Here is a 25,454-nt window from a genome sequence, read left to right as displayed (position 1 = left end):
GAGCGTGATGGAACACTCTCCACTAGTGGTTAGCACAATTGCTTCACAGCTCCAGGGTCCCAGATTCGATTCCCGGCTTGGGTCTGTGCAGAGTCTGCACGTTCTCCCCGTGTGTGCGTGGGTTTCCTCCAGATGCTCCGGTTTCCTCCCACAGTCCAAAGATGTGCAGGTTAGGTGGATTGGCCATACTAAATTGCCCTTAGTGTCCAAAATTGCCCTTAGTGTTGGGTGGGGTTACTGGGTTATGGGGATAGGGTGGAGGTGTGAGCTTGGGTAGGATGCTCTTTCCAAGAGCCGGTGCAGACTCGTTGGGCCGAATGGCCTTCTTCTGCACTGTAAATTCTATGAATATGAATTAACTTGCCTGAATAAAAGCAGCTCCAACAACTTTCGAGAAACTCGACACCATCCAGGATTAAGCAGCACTCTTGATTGTACCCCGTCCACAAACATTCATACCCTCTACCATCAATGCACAGTGGTAACCATGTGTATCATCTACAAGCTACCTTCCAACAACTCATCAAGACTCCTTTGACTAACCGTATTTCCCTAACCTTTACCACCTTAAAGAACAAGGGCAGTAGATGCATGGGAGCACCACCATCTTCAAATTCCACTCCACACCACACTATCTGGACTTGGAACCACATCGTTCCCTGGAACCCTGGAACACGCTCCCTAACAGCACTGTGGTTTTAGCTACCTGCACCACATTGTTGCAGTGCTTCAAGAACGCGGCTAACCATCACTTTCTATGGGCAATTAGGGATGGGCAGCAAATGCTGGCCTAGACAGCGACACCCATACCATATGAAAGAATAAATTTTAAACAATTCTATTAAGTGATCAACCTTGTAAATTGCAACTTTTTGGAAACGTAATGAACAAAGGATATTCAAGGGGAAATTGCAAGAATTTGCAAGATGACTTGATAATATTTAAATTCGGATATTGAAGTATTCCTGAATTCTAAAGGCATATATTATACACAATAGCAGTCATGCAAAGTTCTGTTACATCAAGAGCTGTGAAATACGGCACAATTCCCTTTTTGTTTGTCAATTAAAATCAGCTTTGGGGTGGGTTGGGAACACTACACACAAAAAAAACACTAAGTACTAAACAGTCTTATTTCACAATTGTAACTGACAGAGAAAACAGCATGTCACAAAAAGCCAAGAGAAAAAAAACAAGTATTGGTGTCCAGTGCCTTACAACAATAGTGACAGTCTACATTGTATACTCATTCCATCATTTCAATGTTGAGCTTTACCAAATGCCATCTTCCCTCGAGCAAATTTGACAATCAATTAAATTAGTTAATTACCGATAAAAATGCCTGTAATTGTTGCAATAATCAATGACAAAAGGTTGATACTTTTGAATTTCAATACAAAAAAGCACAACGCATTGAAGCTCTTATTATCTACCAAACATTAATTTCCTGGACTCAAATTCATAAACAAGAATGATACTCAAGCAGAAAGCTAAGTACAGTCAACACACCAAGCAAAGCCTTGGCAACACACACAGGAATCAGATACAAATCAGGAGGGTAAGAACCGATACAAGGTATTTGGCACCATAGAATTTTCTCATATCCAATTCCAATATCAACATATTGCCATGATAATTTTAGGACAGCTGTGTAACAGGAAATACAAACTTTTACAAATTCAAAATCCTTGTTAAAAGGAGCATACTCACTGTATACTGGACCGTTGCTACTGCTGCCTGGGGAGGGTAGATGCGTTCTTCAAGTGTCTGTTGTACAGGTCCTCTGGCAATTCTGTAGTAAAATGGGGTGTTAAGGAAAAACAAATGTTCAAAGGGATCACTTTCTATTCCAGGACTGCTCTTTCCAGTACTGTTCATTCCAGCTTCAATCAAATGATTCTACTAAACCGATCCTACTGCCCTGCAACTATCAAGCAAGTCTCCATGTTAATGAAAGTTAGACGTTCAACTTTGTGTACTACACTGACACAGTGTAGGTAACCTGACCATAGTGCAACTGAATGCTGTCTGGATCATTGCCAAAATCAGATATTCGGCCATCTGGTTAAGTTGTTACAGAATATAACTGTCCAAAGGTCTCGAGCACATACACGGCCACCAGACAACATTAAAAAGCTGTACTTCGTACAAAAACAAAGCCACAAACATTTAAGTGTAACAGAAAAAAGCAACAGAAATGCATACATACTAAGAGACAAACTGCACAGAGGATCAGAATGCAGACTTGCAACTAATATGCAGATTAATTATTCCAGCTCCAAAATTCAACTTGTTGCAGTAATTGCATTGGGGCAATTCTCTTCAAAACGTAATGGCTCAATAGGAAAATTTGCACAGTTGAGACACATACTGCTGAAAATTCCAATTACATTCAACCCAAAACTCTGCATCGGAAAGGTCACTATTACAAGAACAGGTGGGGCACCCAGATATATTGTCGACAGAGAACCTCTAGCAAACAAAGTAAAAAGTTGCATTTTCAGTCATCTGCTACTGAATCCCTTATCCATATTTTGTCATCATCGGCTTCAGTTGTTCTAATTCTCTCCAGGATAGTCTACCATTCTCCTCCATAAACTTCACACCATCCAAAATTCCTGTGTCTCACCTATTTGGCATTATCTATACCAGCTGACATATGAAAATCCCTTCATATTCCTCTCACTATAGTTTTCCCAAACTAACTCCCGGACCCTGATTAGGATGAGAAAATCTAGGTTTTCACGATCCTAACAATAGATTAAATCTCCCAAATCCCTAACAACAATCTTAGAATATGAAGATATAATTTAATATATTTCCATACTCAATATTCACTTGGTGCCGATTTGAGTCTATGTTCATATGAAAATTGGGACACAAGCCCCAAGTTAAATACATGTGCATACGTCCACATATTTCACCAGCCCTTTTGGAAATATGTTCCCTGGGAGAAATTTAGGCAATTTAAACGGTTTTCAGCAAAGACATCAGGAGACTGAACCTTGTAATACAACAAAATCACCTGTACACTATAACAAGATTCATGTCATAGAACAGCACAAAAGGAGCTTGTTCGACTCAGGTCTGGCCCAGTTGTTTCCAAGAGTAATCCAGTATGCTCCGTTCACCTGCTCTTTGTCCATAACTCTGAAATGTTATCTTCTTCCAAGTATTCACTAATTCCCTTTTGAAGGCTTTAATTGAATCTGCACCCACCAACCCCTCAGGTTCCTCAGATGGCTCAATCGGTACCATGTCAGAGATTTAATCGGAGGGTCCAGAGTTCCAGTCCCTGTCTGCCATTGTTTCTGCGTCAGCTTGATATCTAGATTATATATAGTTCTTGTGTGGTGCTAATAATGGGTTCTGTCCCAATACTGGCTGTTCAAATTACGTATGATGTGGAGATGCGGTGTTGGACTGGGGTGAGCACAGTAAGAAGTCTTACAACACCAGGTTAAAGTCCAACAGGTTTGATTCAAACACGAGCTTTCGGAGCGCGGCTCCTTCCTCGGGTGAAAGCTCGTGTTTGAATCAAACCTGTTGGACTTTAACCTGGTGTTGTAAGACTTCAAATTACTTATGTGCAGGTTTACCATGTTCTGTTATAATCCTTAAATGGTTACCAACATCTCAAGGCAGTGCATTCCAAAATCTCACTACGTAAAAAAAAAAAGGTCTTTCTGCACGACTGCTCTGGTTCTTTTGCCAATCATCTTCAATCTGCGCTATCTGGTTATTCATCCTTCGGCCACTAAAGCTATTTTACCGTGCTATTTTTCTGCCAGGAGCAGGGAGGTGCAAACTCCAATATCTCTTAGCAAACCCAATTCTTCTTAGTTCTTCTATTGCTGATCTGTAAGCTAGTCATAATGCCATATGTTAGCAAACATGTCAAATTTCTTACCAACGATCTGAAAAAATTGCACTTGCGGTATCACCAATTTAAAAGAAAAGCTTTGCATTGTTAGCATACCATTTCTTCTTCAGAAAGCACACTAGATGGGAGGCAGAGGGCATAATCATTCAACGGTGTATTGGAATGTAGGAACAGGAGTAAGCTATTTAGTCCTTTGAGCCTGGTCTGCCATTCAATGGATTCATTGGATTGAATTACTTTATTGTCACATGCACCGAGGGTACAGTGAAAAGAATTTTTCTGCGAGCAGCTCAAACAGATCATGGTTGATCTGCGACTGAACTCTATATATGTGTCATTATCCCATGTCACTTAATGCCTTCAGTTAACAAAAATCTATATCATTGTTAAAATTAATTGATCTTGTATCAATTACTGTTTGCAGAAGACCGTTTCAAACTTCAAACTGTGTGAAGAAATATTTCCTTACTTCACTCTTGTAAGGTCCAACTATACATTTTGAATTTGCCTAATCAGAGATTATTTCCACTGGTTGGGGAGTCTACTTACCCTAACTATTCCCTTTAATACCTTGAAAACACTGATCATACCACCCTATAACCCCCTCAATTTAAGGAAATCCTGGTTTGTGTGATCGCTGCTCACTCACCCCAAAGCCAACATATTCTTCCTTATGTGTGTTGCCCAGGACTGCTCACAGTACTCCCGATTTGCATAACTGAATGAAGACTTATACCCGCTTGCATTCTGGTCCACCAGATAAAATACTAGCATCAATAGCCTTCTTGATTATTCTCTTTACCTTTCAATTACATTTTAATGATCACAGTAAGAAGTCTTACAACACCAGGTTAAAGTCCAACAGGTTTGTTACAAACACTAGCTTTCGGAGCACTGCTCCTTCCTGAGGTGAATGATCAATAAGGGGAGAATTAGGGCAGCACGGTGGCCTAGTGGTTAGCATTGCTGCCTCACGGCGCTGAGGTCCCAGGTTCGATCCCGGCTCTGGGTCACTGTCCGTGTGGAGTTTGCACATTCTCCCCGTGTCTGCGTGGGTTTCGTCCCCACACCCCAAAAATGTGCAGAGTAGGTGGATTGGCTACACTAAATTGCCCCTTAATTGGAAAAAATAATTGGGTAATCTAAATTTATAAAAAAAAAACATAAGGGGAGAATTAATAGAGGTACACAAGAATATGACAGTGGCAGATGTAGATTTGACAGTGAAGGAAAAGTTGTTCCCATTAGCTGAAAGTACAACAACCACAGGGCACTAAGGGTTTGGGCAAGAGATACAGGGGGGATGCGAGGAATAATATTTTGTAAGCAGTGAGTATTGATGACCAGAACTCGCCTGTGAGGATGGTGGTAGCAGAGGTGATCAATGATTTCAAAAGGAAACTGGGTGTGGACTTCAGAAATAGACTTGCAGGACTACAGGTTAGACCAGGGCAATGGGACTGGCTTAACTGTTCAACAGAGAACCAGCATGGAACAAAGAACAATACAGCACAGGAACAGGCTCTTCGTCCCTCCAAGCCTGTCCCTGTCATGATACCACCCTTGGCCAAAACCTGCGATGGATTTTAAAAAAATTTAGAGTAGCCAATTATTTTTTTCCAATTAAGGGGCAATTTAGCGTGACCAATCCACCTAACCTGTACATCTTTGGGTTGTGGAGGTGAAACCCACGCAAACACGGGGAGAATGTGCAAATTCAACAGTGCCCAGGGGTCTGGATGGAACCTGGGTCTTCAGCGCCATAGGCAGCAGTGCTAAGCACTGCAGCATGTGCCACTGGACTCTTTTCTATCCTTTTTACAAGCAAAGTGGATGACCTCACGCCTAGCTTAAAATCTATTTTCCCCATTAATTTAATCGATCAATATCTCTTTTCGATGTTACGTTTCCACCTACATGCTTACAATGCCAAGTGTGTCACTTGCAAATTTGGATATTTGGCTTTCTACTCCATCACCTAATTAATTAATTCGGTGAACCACTGAGACCCCAAAACAAATCCTTGCAGACCACTAGTCAAATGCTGCCCATTAAGCATCTGCTCTATTCGCTGTCTCCTACAGCCAATTTTCTAACCAGATCACTAATTTGCAAATGCAGGCTTATGATATTGGTACGCCTACACATTCAAATATGATATCCCTGATTATTTCAATTATCCATGGACACAAAAAGCTTCAAGTCTCAATGAAAAGTTTATTCATCGCTCTGCCTAACCGCACATGTACTGGTACAGTCAACTGAATTTGAAATAAGGTAAACTTGAAAAGCTGAACTCAAAAGAAAGAGCATTATTAAATCTCAATAACATTTCCACTTCTTAAGACAAAAAACATAAAATTATTCTAATCATTCTTTATATTGATTCATCATAGATTTTAAATCTCATGGGTAAAACAAAATGTTACCTAATACTTGAAACCATTCTGCAGTAATACAAACAAGATGGTCTGGTGGCACTGTGGCAAGCACTGCTGCCTCACAGCGCCAGGGACCCGGGTTCAATTCCTTGGGTCACTTGTAGAGTTTGCACTTTCACTCAGTGTTCGCGTGGATTTCCTCCAGGTGCTCTGATTTCCGCCCATAGTCCAAAGATGTGCAGCTTGGGTGGGGTTACAGGGATAGGGCAGGGGAGTGGGCCTGGGAAGGGTGCTCTTTCAGAAGGTCGGTGCAGCCTCGATGGGCAAAATGGCCTCCTTCTGCACTGAATTCTGTGGTTTCCAAATTGGCAACAGCTCATTGATGCTTCATGCTAATTCCACCCTTCCAGAGTCATTATTCTTCAACCACAAGATATACTCCTTTTTATCACATCTATTTTCAATTTACAATCGTTTTTGTTGTACCAAAATTATTATATAATTAGATTTATGTAAATAGAGTGCCTAGTCGCATGATTATTTTCGCTGTAGCTCTGCATCACACTATTTCTACATTTGTTTTAACATCTTTTCTCTTTAGGGCAGCATGGTGGCGCAGTAGGTTCCACTGCTGCCTCAAAGCGCCGATGTCCCAGGTTCGGTCCTGGCCCTGGGTCACTGTCTGTGTGAAGTTTGCACATTCTCCCAACCCAAAAGGTGTGCAGGGTAGGTGGATTGGCCATGCTAAATTGCCCCTTAATTTGAAAAAAATGAATTGGGTACTCTAAATTTATATTAAAAACGTATTATCTCTTTACCCCTCCTAGTCTCTCTTCCATCCTCATGCCTATTTTCACTCCTCAGTGCTAAGGCACTCTGCCCTCCCAATTCTCTACACCTTTCAATACCCCTCGACCTATCTGCTCTCTTGGCTAAATTCCCTGTTAGATAAGCCCTACAGTATCCCTATGTGCCTCTCCATATGCCCCAATGGGCTGATCGGGAAACTCAGTGCAGCCTCATTACAAGTAACAACCTCAAGTGCCCCGTCTAACATTGACCTTGCCGGGTGATGCGACCACTGACAAACTTTCCCTCATCCTTCCTGACCTGTCTGCAGCCTCTGAGAGGGTTGATCACACCACTCTCCTCCAATGCCTTTACAGTGCCACCCAGCTGGTTGGGACTGCTCTCACCTAGTTCCACTCTAATCTAACCATAGCAAGAGAATCATTTGCAATGGCTTCTTTTCCAGCTCCAGCACTGTTACCTCTGATGTCCTCCTAGATTCTATCCTGACCTCCTCCTATTTCCCATCCACATACTTGGCCACACTGTCCAAAGGCATACTTCTCAGTTTTCACATGTATGTTGATTACACCCAATTCCTTCACTGTTACTGAATGATCAGACTGCTTAACAAACATCCAGTATTGGATAAGCAAAAATTTCATCCAATTAAATATTGCAAAGATTGAAGCCATTATTTACCACTCCCTAGCTGCTGATTCGATCCATCTCCCTAGCAACTGTCTGAGCTTAAGCCAGTCTTTTCACATATTTGGAGTCACATTTAGTCCTAGATGAGCTTCCAACCTCATTCATAACATCACTATAACCGACAATATCCACCTGCATAACATGACCCTTCTTCACTCCCGTCTCAGCTCATCTGTTGCTGCAACCTCATTCATGCCTTCAGTACATCTGGACTCAACTATTTCAACACACTGATTCTACCCTCCTTAAACCCGAGGTCATCCAAAACTCTGCTGTGTCTCAACGCACTTAGAGTCCCACTCCCTTGTCATCCTGTCCTCATTGACTTGCATTGGCTCTCAGCCAAGCAACAATTTGACTTTAAAGCTCACATCCTGGTTTTCAAATCCTCCCCTTGCTGGGACCCTCCATATCTCAGTAATTTCCTCCGGCTCCACAATCCTCATATCTCCAATTCTCTAATTCTGACCATTTGTGCACCCCAATTTTGATCAATCTGCTACTGCAACCCTCATTGTGCTAGCAGCTACCCAAGCCTACAGATCTGAAAAACCCTCCCTTACATCTCTCCAACAATGCTTTCCTCCTTTTCAGACAACCCTCAAAAAACCTTTGACCAAGCTTTTGGTCATATGACCTAATATCTCCATATGTGGCTGAGTGCCTTTGTTTCATAGAATTTACAGTGTAGAAGGAGGCCATTCGGCTCATCGGGTCTGCACCGGCCCCTGGAAAGAGCACCCTACTTAAGCCCACGCCTCCACCCTGTCCCCGTAACCCCACATAACCTTTTTTGGACACGAAGGACAATTTATCATGGCCAATCCACCTAAACTGCACATCTTTGGACAGTGGGAGGAAACTGGAGCACCCGGAGGAAACCCACGCATATATGGGGACAACGTGCAGACTCTGCACAGACAGTGACCCAAGCTGGGAATCGAACCTGGGACCCTGCAGCTGCGAAGCAACTGTGCTAACCACTGTTTAATGAAACTCCTTGGGGCATTTCACAATGTTAAAGTTGCTATATAAATGCAAGCTTGTGGTACAGCACTCCTTTTAACAGATCAAATGTCACTAAAATCCTAGATACAGCTCAATTAAATTGAGGCTTAGATCTTACGTGCAACAATATTTCATAAACGAGTATACCACAATAACATACGTGAACCAAAACCATGTTTAGCTAGGAAATCTATCCACAGATTAATCAGCCGACAAGCCGTAATGCAAGATGTCACCAATAAGGTGAATAAAATACTGTCACAGTTGGATTCCACTACAACACAGCTGCATACAAACAGGACAGTTATCCGAAAACTATTTAAAGTGATCTTTCGATTGAGTCAAGCTTCCATCACATTCAAACAGGAGAATTTAACTTTGGTCAGTAATGGTCCTGGGAAAACCCTTTGCCAAATAACTAGGTATCATTTATAAAGGTATTTTATTGAGATACAGCAAAGGGATCATTAATTCCACCAATCTCAGTTACATCCCACTGTGCTGAGGCAGAGTAGATTTTGTGGGTCAAGGTACAAGTGTGACGGTTGGAGGATTTTAGGAATATTGGCTTCTAAATATTAAGAGTTAAAAGCCTGGGGGTATAGTGCTTTTGGCTGCAATGGTCCTGTTTTAAAAAGGATTTTGTTTTGTTTCCAGTAAACAGCAGGTGAAATTGACCAGAAGAATGTGGATTGACTGGGGAGGTCTCTGGGGAGTTAATGTTTTTGCAGCCTGCAGAATGGTTTAGCACACTGGGCTAAATCGCTGGCTTTTAAAGCAGACCCAGGCAGGCCAGCAGCACAGTTCAATTCCCATACCAGCCTCCCCAAACAGGCGCCGGAATGTGGCGACTAGGGGCTTTTCACAGTAACTTAATTGAAGCCTACTCGTGACAATAAGCGATTTTCATTTCATTTCATATGTTCTTCAGCTTGGAGAGAATAGGTCATTGCAGGGTGGAGCTCAGAAAGGCAGAGGCTAAGTTAGTTTGGAGAAGCTTTGAGAGAGAGAAAGAGAGGAGCCGGGTTCTGATCTTCCTGACTTTGAGTTCACAATTGTTTCCAAGTAGGGTAGTTGAAAAAGAGTAATAATATTTTAAAGGAGAGCAGTCTTGTCTGAAGACAAGGAAGAGGCTAAAACAACCTAGTTGAAGCAGCTATCTGAAAATATCCAGCCAGAGTCTGAAGAGGTTCCAACCAAAGCAAAATCTGTTCTTTTAACGTATTTCATTCCAAACATATATAAACAGTTACAAAATATAAAAGGTTACAAAATATAAACAATTTGGGGAGTAAACTCCCCGACACACAACTATACAGTTTGTACAAATTTTTCCCTTTTTCACCCCCTACTCCCCCCACCCCCCACAACGAACAGCTCCTCAAACACGGCCACGCACATCCTCAAACACCTTGCCTCGAAGCCCTCTGCTGATCCTAAACCTCGTACTTGACATTTCCAGCCGAAGTAAGTCATACAAGTCCCCCAGCCTGGATGCCACCCTCAACGGTGTTGCTGACCGCCACTCCAACAGAATTTTTCGCCAGGCAATCAGAAAGGCGATGGTCGCAACACCGGCTTTCCTCCCGTCCATCAGCTCCGGCTCCTCTGATGTCCCGAATATCGCCACCGAAGAGCCCAGCTCAACCTCCTCCCCCACTATCCTTATTAGCACCGTGGACACTTCCACCCAGAATATTTCCAATTTTTCGCATCCCCAGAGCATATGTGCGTGATTAGCTGGTCCCGGCTCACACTTCCCACACTCATCTGCCAATCCCTAGAAGAATGCACTCATTCTTGACTGAATCATATGTACCCGGTGTACGACCTTGAACTGCATCAGGCTCATCCTTTCGCACGAGGTTGCATTCCCCCTCCGTAGCGCCTCACTCCATACTCTTCAGTTTAGCTCCCCCTCCCACTTCTCCTGAACCTTCACCACCTGCTCTCCCAGCCACCCATCCGATCCTGCCCTCCCCTTCCAGATCCGGAAGCAGCAGTCGCTTCAGCAGAGTGGACCTTGGCAACCTGGGGAACTCTTTCCAAACCTTCCACGCTAAGTCCCTTACCTGCAGGTACCTAAACTCACTTCCTCTGGGAAGTTGCACCCTCTCCTTCAGTTCCTCTAGACTGACAAACTCCTCTTCCAGGTACAGATCTCTCACCTTAACCAGACCCACTTCTCTCCACTTCTTATACACACCATCTATTACACACCCCCCCCCCCCCCCCCCCCCGTTCTAAACTGTGGTTTCCGTTCAGCAGCGCCAACATCGACAGCCCTTCTATCCAGAAATACCTCCTCGGCTTGTTTCAGATCTTTACAGTGGACTTCACCACCGGGGCTCTTCACGTATTTCCTTAGCTCCATTGGCAATGCCGCAAACATCAAGCTGGATCTCCTACAGAATTCTTCGGCAATCCTAACCAATTCTGCCCCCTCGCTTTCCAACCACCGCCTCACCTTCTTCACGTTCACCGCCCAGGAATAGTGTAGCAGGCAGCCCTCCCTTCTGCCTCTGTAACAGGGTCCTCTTAACCCTAGGGACCATCCCTGCCCATGCAAAATCTGAAGTAATCATATTCAAACTCCAAAGGCCTTCTGTACAACGATTGGAAGTGTCTGGAATATGAACAGGAACCTCGGCAGAATATTCATCTTCACCACTTGGACCCTCCCTGCCAGGGTCAGGTGCAATGTGCCTAACCTCTTCAGATCCTCCATAACCTCCTCCGCCATCTTTGTTAGATTCCATTCATGTAGCATCGCCCATTCCCTCGCCACCTGAATCCTTGAAAGGCAAGGCCCCTAAGTTGGCTTGCTGACCCAACACGTTCACCAGGAACACTCCTCCTTTCCCTACATTTAGCTTATATCCCAAGAATGCCCAAAACCTCCCCAACAGGCCCATGATCCGTTCCATGCTCCCCAGCGGGTCTGAAACATACTATAGTAGGCCATCCGCGTATAGCGATACCGGTGCTCCCTTCGAACGCAATCCCTTGCCACTCTGTCGACTCCCTAAGAGCTATTGCCAGAGGCTCTATCGTTAGCGCAAACAACAGTGGCGACAGCAGGAACCCTTGCCTTGTTCCCCTGTGCAGTTTAAAGTTTCATGAGCCCATGTCGTTGGTCCGCACACTCTCATTTGGTGCCACAAATAACAGACGCACCCATTCCAGAAACTTCGGCCCAAACCCAAACCTTCTCAGGACCTCAAACAGGTACCGCCACTCCATCTGGTCAAATGCCTTCTCCGCGTCCATGGACACCACTACCTCCGGCACCTGAGCTCTCGACGGGGTCATGATCATTTTTAACAGTCTCCTTATGTTACTAGAAAGCTGCCTGCCCTTTACGAAATCTGTCTGGTCCTCCGCAACCACCTCCGGGACACATCCTTTTTGCCACCAACTTAGCCAGCACTTTCACATCCGTATTTAACAGGAAATGGGCCAATACGACCCACATTCCAACGGGTCTTTCCCCTTCTTTGGTATTAATGTGATCGTTGTCTGCGTCATCGTCTCCGGCATCTCCCCCTTCTCCAACGCCTCATTAAACACCCACAAGAGATGTGGCGCCAAGTCCATCACGAATGCCTTATAGAATTCCAGCAGATAACCATCGGACCCAGGGCCTTCCCTCGACTTCATGCCCTTATACGGTTCAATACCTCCCTAGGGCTCCTCTAGCACCTGCCTCTTCTCTTCCTCCAACTGTGGAAACTCCAGTTCGTCCAGAAACCGTCCCTTGTCCCCCTCTGCACCTCCAGGGTCCACCCTGGACAATTTCTTATAATAATTCCTAAATGCCGCAGTCATCTTGCCCGGCTCCGACACCACATACCCTGCGCTAGTCCGAATCTTCTATATTTCCTTAGACGCGGCCTGCCTTCGTAGCTGATATGCTAACATTCAACTCGCCTTCTCCCTGTATTCGTACTACACCCCCTTGCCCTACGCAGCTTTCCTACTCCCTTCCCCCCCCCCCCCCCCCCCCCCCCCCCCGGTCAATCTATCAAATTGCCCCGCAATTATTTCCTCGTCACCAATCCCTCCATGGTGGGCGCCCTCGAATACTCCCTAGCTACCTCCACTATCTTGTTCAGTAACTGCTCATACTCCTCCCTCCTTTCCTTATCTGTATGTGCCTTGAATGAGTTAATCTCCCCCCGGACCACTGCTTTTAGTGGTTCCCAAAATGTGGCCGCCGACACCTCCCCGTTTTCGTTCAATTCTACATAATCTTTAATCACAGACCACACTTTATTGCAAAATCCTCTATCTGCCAACAACCCCAAATTGAGCCTCCAACCCAGCCTCTGCTCCCGTTCCAGTCCAAGCCCAATCTCCAGCCAAAGGCACACATGGTCTGAGATTACTATCCCTGCATACTCTGTTCCCTCCACCCCAATCCATCCCGTCTCACCACAAAATAGTTGATTCTTGAATACACCCTATAAACATGAGAAAAAGGAATACTCCCTTCCACCTGAGTTTCTGAAGCACCACGAGTCCACCATACCCATCTTTTCCATAATCCTTTGCCATTCATATCCTACCCATTGATCTGGGGCTCGATCTATCTACCCTGGGCTCTAGCACAGAATTAAAACCTTCTCCCATAATCAACTGATGTGTGGCCAAGTCCTGGATCGTTGCCAGCAATCCCTTCATAAAACCTACATCGTCCCAATTAGGTACATATACATTCACCTGTACCACCGGCGTCCCATAAAACCGTAAGACATAGGAGCAGAATTAGGTCACTCGGCCCATCGTGTTCGCTCCGCCATTCAATCATGGTTGATACTTTTCTCATTGCTATTATCCGGCCTTCTCCCCATAATCCCTGATCCCCTTAATAATCATCTATCTATCTCTGTCGAGCTGCTCGCAGAAAAATACTTTTCACTATACCTCTGTACACATGACAGTCTTAAAGACGCTCAGTGATTTGGCCTCCACAACCTTTTGCGACAAAGAGTTCCACAGAATCACGATCCTCTGGCTGAAGAAATTCCTCCTCATCTCGGTTTTAAAGGATTTTCCCTTTAGTCTGAGATTGTGTCCTCTGCTTCTAGTTTTTCCTACAAGTGGAAACATCCTCTCCACGTCCACTCTATCCAGGCTTCGCAGTATCCTGTAAGTTTCAATAAGATCCCCCGTGATCCTTCTAAACCCGAGTACAGGCCCAAAGTCCTCAACCGTTCCTCATACGACACGCTCTTCATTCCAGGGATCACTCTTGTGAACCTCTTATGCTGTCCTTGACTTCCCTCATCAGACATGGGATGCCTTATCCTCCCCTTACCATGATTTCTCCACCATGGGATGAATTTCTGTTGTGCGACCCAAATAACCCCAAAAAACTCCTGCCATTGCTGCTCCACTGTCTTCCCTGCTAGGCTTCTTTTCAATCAACTCTGGCCAGCTCCTCCCTCATGTCTTTGTAGTTACCCTTATTTAATTGCAATACCGTTACATCTGATTCTAGCAGCTCCCTCTCAAACTGCAGGGTAAATTCCATCATATTGTGGTCACTGCTCCCTAAGGGTTCCTTCACCTTAATTTCCCTACTCAAGTCTGCCTCATTACACATCACCAAATCTAGAATTGCCTGTTCCCTAGTAGACTCTGTCACAAGCTGCTCCAAAAAACATCTCTTAGACATTCCACAAATTCCTTTTCTTGAGATCCACTACCGACCTCATTTTACCAGTTCCACCTGCATATTGAAGTCCCCCATGATTATTGTAATATTGCCTTTTTTATTTGCCTTTTCTATCAACTGTTTCATCTGGGGCTTTCCAATCGCACTGACCCTTCCTCCTCCGCCACCTTTCCACTACCTGCTGCGCCACAAGTCTCTTCCAACTCCTTAGCCCGATCTTTCACCTTCTTCTGCCGGGTTTGATAATCAGCAGGCATGCCACTCCCAAGGGAACTTCTCTTCCAACCTTCAGTTACACTTTCCTGTCAAAGTTACACCCGTTTTGGGGTTTAAAAAAAAGCTTTTCTATGCCTTCAAGCATGAGCTGCCCTGTGTGCGACCACTCACACATGGCCGCCACCGGAAGGCCCAAATCTGTTTAGTAAAGCAAGTATTACCCTATGGCCTGCTACTTTTCAGCTGGATTAAGAGCCACAGGTTTCTTTTCTTGTCATTTCATGGGAAATTGTATCGTTATGTCAAGGGGTAATCCGGGTGTGAAGTTAAATTTTCAATATTGTATTCAGAATAAACTTTTGTTTTAGAAATACGAATGCCCTATTTTTAGATGTAATCATTCCAGGAGTGAATCATTTTTTCCGCACATGAAATAAACTAAAATATTTGGGTTTTTATCCAGTGTCCTTGTCACTGTTGGGGTCAGGTCTGGGATTGTACAGTAATAATAAGCCAAAACACAAATCCTGATTATACAAGATTAATCAATCAAACTAGGATGGCACAGATTCCTTCAGTGTTTCAAAGTTTTCTTTCTGGGGACAGGGGATGGTAAACAGGGAGGCAGGCAAAAAGAAAGCACAATTCAACAATGTTCTAGCTCTTTACTTCTATTCAGTAACCTGACTTGATGGTGCATGCACAAACATGATTGAGATCTGCCATGAATTCCCTCCACAACTAATGAGACTGTTCCAAATTCACTGGTGAAATCAACTGGGATATTCAGTGGCTGGTAATTCAACAATGGGAGAAGCCAAAGACAAAAAAAGTCTAGAAATTGCGGGTCACAAGGAATGATCTTAGAACCAGAGGGCGGTGAATCTGGAACTCAATGCCACAGACAGCTGTGGAGGTCAAGTTACTGAGTGTCTTTAAGACAGATATAGAGAGGCTCTTGATTAAGAAGGGGATAGGCGTTATTGGGAGAAGGCAGGAGAATGGGGATCAGAAACATATCAGCCATGATTGTATGACGGAGCAGAATTGATGGGTCAAATGGCCTAATTCTGCTTATATGTCTTATCGTCTTATCTAATTTATAGCACCTTTTAGTATCTGTAGTGAATGCCAATGCTTCTAAGTCACTTCAAATAGGTGGAATTATTGGACTTCAAGTGTGCAAAAACATTAGTGCTACCTTTATTTGTTTCGTATTACCATCAAGACTTTGGACCAAAACATTTGTATCAAACCACCAAAGTGACCTCAACATATCGGCATTCAATGCAGTTAGTGAACGTCATACAGGATGAAGTCCATGCTAACAACAGGTCATCACCACCTTGGCTGAATTATATACATGTGAATTGAAGCAAATTATTTTCCAGTGTGATCCCATTTTAACTCACTTCAAGGGCAATTAGGGATGGGAACAAGTGCTCAGATGAGGGGAGCAAAGGCATGGCAGCTAAATGTGCAGATGTCACAAAAATGGGTAGAAAGATATATTGTGAAGTGGACATAAGGAGGTTGCAGATGGCTTGAGTGAGCAAAACTCTGGCACAATATAACATGAGAAAATGTGAAGTCGTTGGCTTTGGCAGGGAGAAGAAAACGGCAGAGTATGATTTGACTGGAGAACGGCTCCAGAATTGCAAGGTGCAGAATAATTTACGTTTTCTAGTGCATGAGCCACAGAACATTAATATGCAGGCAGAGCAAGTAATTAAGAAGGCTAAAGAAATGCTATCCTTTATTAGGAGAGGAATTGAACATAAAAGTAAAGAAGTTGTGCTTCAGTTATACAGGGGTATTGATGAGACCAATACTGAGTGCAGTTTTGGTCTCCGTATTTAAGGAAGGATGTAAATGCGGTGGAGGTGGTTCAGCAGAGATTTACTAGACTAATACTTGGAATGAGTGGGTTGTTTTATGAGGAAAGGTTAGTCAGGCTGGCTTGGTTCACTGGAGTTTAGAAGAGTCAGGGTGACTTGACTGAAATATACACGATCCTGAACGATCTAGACAAGCTGGATGTTTCCTCGTATAAGTGAGTCAAGAACTAGGGGGCACTGTTTTAAAACTAAGCAGTCGCCCTTTTAGGACAAGAGATGGGGAGAAAATCGTTGTGCAACTTTGGAACACATTGCCTCAAAAGGCAGTTGAGGCGGAGCCACTGAAGATTTTTACGGCGGTGGTTGTTGCTCGTTAGATGCTTGTTAGGCAAGGGAATCTAAAGTTATCGGGGGTAGATGGGATTGTGGAAGGAATTTAGAAGCAGAAACATCCCATGAAGGAATATACAAATAATACATGGCCCGAGACACTAGCAAAAACAAAACAGGAATGAAGCATCTTAGTAATATTCAGTATCATAGAAGTTTGTAGCTTATAGAACATAGAAATCATCGTATAGAAATGGCAGCATGGTAGCACAGTGGTTAGCGCTGCTGCCTCGGCGCCAGGGACCTGGGTTCGATTCCAACCTCGGGTAGCTGTCTGTGTGCAGTTTGCACATTCTCCCAGTATCTGCGTGGGTTTCCTCCGGGTGCTCTGGTTTCCTCCCATAGTTCAAAGATATGCATGTTAGTTGGATTGACAATGCTAAATTGCCCCTCAGGGTGGGGTTACAGGGCGGGGGATTGGACCTAGGTAGGGTGGTCTTTTGAAGTGTCAGTGCAGACTCGATGGGCACTATAGGGATTCTATGATATGAAAGTACATGGTAAAAATGTTATTTTATATACTAATATAGATTTCAGTCTATATTCCCGGTGTCAAAATCCTCAGTGAAGTCCTCTCCATACTGGCCCCCCACACAGATAGTAAGCAGCACACAGGTGCACCTCTTCCATGCCCACTCCCCACTCTCCTGCTCTTCCCCACCCTTTCAACCTCCACCACCACCCCTCTTCCCAGCTCAGACAAGTCACCAGCAAAAGAGCATGCCCTCCTAGTGGAATGAGTGACAGCTTCCCTCTAGCTCCTGGCCTTACTATTGGCAAAGGTCTTCTGGCATTTGAATCCCAACTTTGGAGCAGCAGTTGAAGGGGTGGCAGTGGCTATGGAGATGCAGAGGTGGGTGGGTGGTGGTGGTGGTGGTGAGGTGGTTGGCCATGCTAAATTGGGTAGCACAGTGGTTAGCATAGTTGCTTCACAGCTCCAGGGTCCAGGTGCGATTACCAGCTTGGGTCACTGTCTGTGCGGAGTTTGTACTTCTCTGTGTCTGCGTGGGTTTTCTCCGGGTGCTCCGGTTTCCTCCCACAGCCCAAAGATGTGCAGGTTAGGTGGATTGGTCATGCTAAATTGCCCTTTGTGTCCAAAAAGGTTGAGATGGGTGGGGTTACTGGAATAGGGTGCTCCTTCCAAGGACCTGCGCAGACTTGATGGGCTGAATGGTCTCCTTCTGCACTGTAAATTCTTTGAATTGCCCCTTAGTGTCCAAAGATGTGTCGGTTAGGTGTTTTAAAAAAAAAATTTTTTGTTCTCCTCCTTTTCACATTTTCTCCCAAATTTACACCCAACAATAAACAATAATCAGTAACGAATGGGATGTAAATCCCCATATCAATAACAACGATCCCATCCTCCCACCAAACCCCCAAACATTAGCCCGTATGTTAACATAAACAAATGACAGAGGAATCAGGAATCACCTATAGTCACCATCAACACATACAGTCCCCCTCCCCCCAACTCTCAGGCCACACCCCCTAATGTTCGATGTGATCCAATTCTCGAAAGTGCATAATGAATAACGCCCATGAATTGTAGAATCCCTCCATCCTTCCCCTCAGTTCAAATTTGACCTTTACAAGCGTCAAGAATTCCAGCAGGTCCCCCCACCACGCCAGGGCACAGGGTGGAGAGGTTGATATCCACCCAACAGGCCTTCAGGCGATCAACGAGGCAAAGGCTACGACATCTGCCTCTGTGCCCGTTTCCAACCTCAGCTGGTCCAACACCCCAAATATGGCCTCCCGAAGGCCCGCGTCCAGTTTCACGTGCACCACTTTAGAGATTACCCTAAACACCTCCTTCCAGTAATCCTCCAGCTTTGGACAAGACCAAAACATATGAATGCGGTTTTCAGGGCCCCCCCAGCAACGTTCACATACATCTTCCACTCCCTCAAAGAGACGGCTCATCCTCGCCCTTGGAAGGTGCGCTCTATACACCACGTTCAGCTGTATCAGCCCCAACCTCGCCCACGAGGTGGAGGCGTTCACCCTCCGGAGCACCTCACACCAGAACCCCTCCTCCATACCTTCTCCCAACTCTTCCTCCCACTTTGCCTTGATCCCTTCTAGCAATGCCTTTTCCTCCTCCAAAATAGACCCGTAAACCGCCGATACTACCTTCTTCTCCAGTCCCCCCGTCGTCCGCACCTCCTCGTGCATGTGGAAGCCGGCTCCAGTGGGAAGCTCTGTATCTCCTTTCTGGCAAAGTCGCGAACCTGCATGTATCTAAATAGTTCCCCCTGCTACAGCCCATACTTCTTACCCAGCACCTTCAATCCCGCAAAACGACCCCCAAGAAACAATTATTTTAGTGTCCTAATTTCTTCCCCCGTCTCTGAAAATTTCCATCCCACTTCCCTGGCTCAAATCTATGGTTTTCCCGAATCGGCATTTCCCTTGACTCTGCCCCAACCTGAAGTGCTGTCAAAACTGCCTCCGAATTCACAATGAAGCTATTACTACTGGACTCCCTGGGTATCTCCCCGGGGCCGTCGGGAGCGGCGCTGTCGCTGGTGCCTTTAATCCCGACCCCCTACCCAAAGTCTCCTCCATTCTGACACATTGGGCATCAACCCCTCTGACCCAGCTCCGTACCTTCTCCACATTCGCCGCCTACTAATAATTCGGAAGACCCAAACGCCCTGCGCCCACCTTTCTCTCTGTAGTAGCACCGTATTAATTTTGGCCACCTTCCCTCCCACTATGAATAAGATAATCATCCCTTCAATCTCTCTAAAAAATGCCTTTGGCAGGAAAATCGGCAGGCATTGGAACATTAGCAGGAATCGCGGCAGCACATTCATTTTAACCGCCTGTAGACAACCCGCCAGTGACAGAGGGAGACCCATCCCACCTTGCCAGATCAGCTTTCACCCTCCCCACCAAAGTAGAAATGTTGTACCTACGGAGCCCCTCTCCCAATCTTGAGCAACCTGCACCCCCAGGTTTCTAAAGTTAGTCCCTGCCTTACAGAATGGCAACCTCCCTATCCCTGCCCCCACCCCTGGCTGAGACACCACAAAATATTCACACTCTGACTTCCGGTGGCAGCCATGTGCGAGTAGGTCACTTTTTCGGCAGCTCCCGCCGCTAACGGACTAACGGGCCCTTTTAAGGAGTTTTAACCGCCCCTTTTCGACACAAATTGGCAAGCAAATGGCGCTAGAAGGCTCCCCACAGCAGTTTATGGAGGGGACCAGGAGCAGGACAGCCAAACAAACGACCAGTGAGAAGCGGCAGGACCGGGCGCGGGAACAGAAAATGGCGGCCGGCTTGGATCAGGCAGCGTGGGCCCAGTGGTCGTGGGAACAGCAGGAGTTCTTTAGAAGCTGCTTTGCTGACCTGAAAACGGAGATGCTGGCCCCAATGGAGAAAATGGTTGAGACCCAGAAAATGCAGGAGAAGGCGATCAAGGAGATTGAGAAAAGGGTCTTGGATAATGCAGACGAGATACTGGGCCTGGCCGTCAGGGTGGAGGCACACGACGCCCTACGTAAGAGGTGGCAGGAGAGGCTGAAAGACCTTGAAAATAGATCCAGGAGGCAAAACCTGCGCATTCTGGGCCTACCGGAGGGTGCAGAGGGATCAGACGCGAGCGCATTCGTGACCACGTTACTGGGGACCCTGATGGGGTCAGGAGCATTCCCTCAGCCTCTGAAACTGGATGGGGCGCACAGAGTCCTTGCAAGGAAGCCCAAAACAAATGAACCACCGACGGCCATGGTGGTACGGTTCCACCGCTTCTCGAATAAGGAACGAGTCCTGTGATGGGCTAAAAAGGAACGGAGCAGCAGGTGGGAGAACATCTGCATCTACCAGGACCTGGGAGCAGAACTGGCCAAGAGGCGCACTGGATTCAACCGGGCTAAGCCGGCCCTCCACAGCAAAGGGGTGAAGTTCGGGCTGTTGCATCCGGCGAGGCAGTGGGTCACGCATCAAGATCGCCACCATTATTTTGATATACCGGACGAGGTGTGGAATTTTATCAAGCAAGAAAAGTTGGACTCGAGCTAAAGGACAGCCACATTGGGACGTTACTCTAGTGGGGATGTTAATTGCCGAGTAGCCGGAGGGAGCGACATTATGTTATTCCCGCTTATTTTTGTGTTCCCTGTTTCTTCGGCCACGGTTTCGGCTTTTGCAGAGCTCGGCCGCAGAGGGAGGAGAGGGGCCCTACACGTAGGGCTGCTCTCCTGGCAGCTGGAGCCGTTTCTTTTGTGGGGCCGGGTTTGTGCCCGTGGTTAGTTGTTTGTTTCGTTGGGGGGAGGGGCGGAAAATGTTTTTTGGGGGTCATTGAAGCAGATAAGTTGAGCTTTCCAAAGGGAGGGAGGGGCCCCGAATAATGAGGCATCTGAATAATCGGAGACAGAGGCGGGAGCAGCCGGGTTCAGCATGGGGGAAGAGCCAATGTCAAACGGGTGCTTGACTTGGGGGTTTGGATCACGGGGCTGCTGGGGAGGGGGTATGGGATGCTGATTTGCTGACACAAAAGGAGCCAACATTGGGGAACAGAGGGAGAGTCGGGGGAGGGGCCTCCAGTGGGAGGTCTCGAGTAAGCGGGGGCGTGGGCTCGGGCATCGGGGGGGGTAAGCCCCCCCATCCTGGCTGATCATATGGAATGTGCGGGGCCTGAACGGGCCGGTGTTCTCACACCTACAGGGGTTAAAGGCAGATGTAGCCATGTTACAGGAGACGCACCGAAAACTCGCGGGCCAAACAAGATTGATAAAGGGATGGGTGGGCCAGATGTTCCATTCGGAGCTGGATCCAAAGACCAGAGGAGTAGCAATCCTGGTCAGCAAATGGGTGGCGTTTGAGGCAGAGGTTATTGTGGCTGACGAGGGGAGCAGATACATAATGGTTAGCGGAAAGCCGCAGGGGACTCAGGTGGTTCTAGTGATCGTTTACGCCCCAAACTGGGACGACGTGGAACTTGAGACGCACGCTGGGTAAAATTCCGGACTTAAGACTCACATAATCTGATTATGCGGGGTGATTTCCGACACATATAATAACAAGTCATCAGCATACAAGGACATCCTATGCTCTATCCCCCCCCCCCCTTTCCATACGCCCGAACTTCTTAATGCGATGGCCAATGGCTCAATCGCGAGTGCAAACAGCAGGAGGGGACATAGGACATTCCTGCCTAGTCCCACGGTGGAGAGGAAAGTATTCTGAGCTGAAGTTTTTTTTGCGGACACTGGCCCTTGGCTCCTTATATAATAGCTTTACCCAGTCCACAAATCTGGATCCAATTGCAAATGGCTCTACAACTGCCATCAAGTACCCCCATTCTACCCGGTCAAACGCTTTCTCGGCATCCAATGCCACAACCACCTCTGTTTCCTTCCCCTCTGGCTGGTACCGTAACCACATTCAATACCCTCCTAATGTTTGAAAAGAGCAGCCTTCGTCTCACAAACCCCGTCTGATCTTCACCTATCACTTTCGGGGGGCACTCCTCTTGCCTACCTGCCAGTATCTTCGCCAATATCTTTGCCTCCACGTTTAAAATTGAAATGGGCCTATACAACCCACACTCCGTCGGATCCTTATCTTTCTTAAGTAACAGGGAAATCGATGCCTGCCCCAAAGTTTGTGGTAACACCCCCTTCCCTATCGCCTCCTCAAACATCCCCACCATCAGCGGTACCAGGTTAATTTTTAATTTTTTAAAAAATATTCCACCGGAAACCCATCCGGCCCTGCCACCTTCCCCGACTGCATCCTCCCAATCGCATCTTTTATCTCCTGCTCCACTATCAACCCCTCTAATGTAGCCCTGTCCCTCTCCCTTAACCTCGTGTACTCCAGCCCATCGAGAAATTCCTGCATCTTCCAGCTTCCCCAGGTGGCTCTGACCTGTACAACCTCTCATTGAATTCCTTAAAGACCTTGTTAATCTGATCTGGAGCTACCAACAACTTCTCTGCCCTCTCCCGCACCTGGACAATTTCCCTTGTCGCAGCCTCCCTATGGAGCTGACCCGCCAACATACGGCACGGCTCGCCTTCTCTCCTTGCTCATAAAGTGCCCCCCTTGCACGCCTCAATTGGCGTACCGCCTTCCTGGTAGATAGTCGGTCAAAGCTCACCTGGAGTTCCTTCCTCTTTTTCAACTGCGCTAGGTCCCTATCTTCTGCATACCTCCTGTCTACCTCCAGCATCTCATGTATTACCCTCTGACGTTCCAACCTCTCCTCTTTGTCTAGCCTAGCCTTGAATGAGATCACCTCACCACCGCCTTTAAAGCCTCCCAGACAACTGCCTTTGACACCTCACCCTTGCCGTTAAAATCTTCATATTCCTCGATTACTTTTTCAATTTTGTCACAGAACCCTCGGTCCCCCAACAGTCCCACATCTAACTTCCACCCTGGTCTCTGTACCATCCCCTTCTCCAGTACCACATCCACCCAATGCGGAGCATGATCTGATATTGCAATTGCAGAGTACTCCGGCCCTTTAACCCCAGCCAGCAGCGCCTTCCCCACCATGAAAAAGTCAATCCGCATGTACACTTTATGGACCACTGAGTACTCTCGCTCCCTTGGGTGCAGAAACCTCCAAGGGTCCACCCCTCCCATTTCCACCATTAGCCCAGCCAGTGCCTTCGCCCCGACGGGACTAGCGAGCACAACCGTGACCTGTCCAATTTTAGCGCCTGCACCAAGTTCCAGTCCCCCCCCCCCACTATCAGTTTGTGTGCGTCCAAGTCGGGGATGGCCCCACACACCTTCTTTGCGAATCCCACATCATCCCAATTCGGACTATTATACACTTACCAGCGCCACTAGCCTCCCCTCCAGCACCCTGTCACAATCACATACCTACCTCCCTGATCTGCCACCACCATCTCCATCTGGAACCGTACCCTTTTGCTGACCATTACCGCTACCCCTCAAGCTCTTCCGTCAAATCCCGAATGAAACACCTGACTAACCCAGCCCTTTTTAAGTCTCACTTGGTCCTTCACCCTCAGGTGAGTCTCCTGCAGCATTGCTACATCGGCCTTCAGATGCGCCAGCAACCTTACGTTCCACGTGATTATCCTAACTGAGGGTCTCTCTTCCCCCCCCCCATTCTTATCCTCCATCATCATACCACCAGGCCCTGCCCCATGAGTCTGACCCATCCCTTTCCATTATTAACTTCGAACCCCCTCCCAGAATGTGTCGGTTAGGTTAAGGTATTATTGGGATAGGGTAGGGAAGTGGATTTGGGTAAGGTGCTCTTCGAGAGGGCTGATGCAGATTTGATGTGCCTACTTCTGGACTGTAGAGATTCTATGATTCTATGAAGTGAAACTACCGCTTCCATTCAAGATGCATTCATCTGCAGTTATATAGCAACTTACACAGCATCACAAAGCATATTACACCATAAAGTATTTTTGGAGTAATGTTGATGCATACAAGTATAGCAGCCAGTTTATGCACAGCAAAATGAAAAGCATGTGATAAATGACCAGATTCACTTTTATGTGATGGGCGGTTTAACTATAGGCTCTGACATGAGGAAGAGCTCCCCTGCCCTCTTCAAAATATCGCCATGGGATTTTTTTCCTGTCCACTTGAGAGAACAGACAGCGCCTGCTTAACCAGTTATCTGAATAAACGGCATCTCTGAGAGTACAGCACTCCCACATCCTTCGACTCAGGTGAGAGCACTGCCAATTGAGCCACAGCTGACATCTCCAGGAGCTAATTTGTCATGAACTAGATTAATATTCATGCAAACACTCTGAACCACTCCAATTTCTTTTGGATTTATCCTACTGTTTTTTTTTATGGTTCCCATATCTATGCCATTCCTTTCAGTCATAAGGAAAGACCAGTAAATAGCATACATCGCGATTTGAGATGGTAGCATAAAATCTTGAGGTTAACATGTAGAATTTAGTTTAAAATTTACATGCTCTTGAAATGCAAGCAGAGTACTTTTACGCAAAGGAAAGAAACAGGCATTACAAAGTCCTACATACATTCCAACAATGCCAACTTTCAATCATTAAAATGCAACGTTGAACTCAGTTTTGGATTCCGAACTAAAGATTATGCTAAAGCATAAACATTTAAGGATAATTGCCTTTGGCATCATATTACTTTCAGGAAAGCAAACATGACTCTCAAAGACCACCCTGAAACCTTAAGACAAGAATCCTGTTAGAATGGTTATAATCACCAAACATTCTCTGTAGTATGTCCCAAATGACTCACAATGAAATGGTTCATAGGGTTTCTTCCCCTCCCCCACCCTCAACAAATTCCCAGAAAACACAACAGAAACTTTAGCTTTTTGAAGGTTTGCCAGAACCTGACTTTCCAGCCAACACGAGCAGCAGCAGCCTGACAAATACCCGAATACTCTGGAAACCCTTTAGCATGACTCTTCCGGGACTACAGTACTGTTGCTAAAATATGTTCAATATTGTCATCCATTTTCCCAGCTCTAATTTACAACAGTTGGCAACAGCATAAGAAACCATGTACCCAAAATTATAATTTGAGAGAGGCATCAACGAACCCTAGTAGCTCTGGGT

The 25,454-nt window shown here is 46.1% G+C and overlaps 1 protein-coding gene across 26 annotated transcripts in view; it reads right to left on the bottom strand.

Moving 5' to 3' along the window:
* Positions 1–25,454, bottom strand: part of LOC119979278 (eukaryotic translation initiation factor 4 gamma 3-like) — a 504,690-nt gene that overhangs the window by 434,867 nt on the left and 44,369 nt on the right. For 20 of the 26 annotated variants that reach the window (XM_038821282.1, XM_038821283.1, XM_038821288.1 and 17 more), the window contains one exon: positions 1,711–1,792. The exons of 5 other annotated variants lie outside the window; for them this stretch is intronic. In XM_038821282.1, the coding sequence (XP_038677210.1) occupies positions 1,711–1,792 (82 nt within the window). Of the gene's footprint in view, positions 1–1,710; positions 1,797–25,454 lie in introns of those variants that run through there. One more of the 26 variants, XM_038821309.1, reaches the window with a different exon arrangement.

This window comes from Scyliorhinus canicula, chromosome 16, assembly GCF_902713615.1.
Source record: "Scyliorhinus canicula chromosome 16, sScyCan1.1, whole genome shotgun sequence".
NCBI lineage: Eukaryota > Metazoa > Chordata > Chondrichthyes > Carcharhiniformes > Scyliorhinidae > Scyliorhinus > Scyliorhinus canicula.
This window is presented reverse-complemented; position numbering and strand designations above follow the sequence as displayed.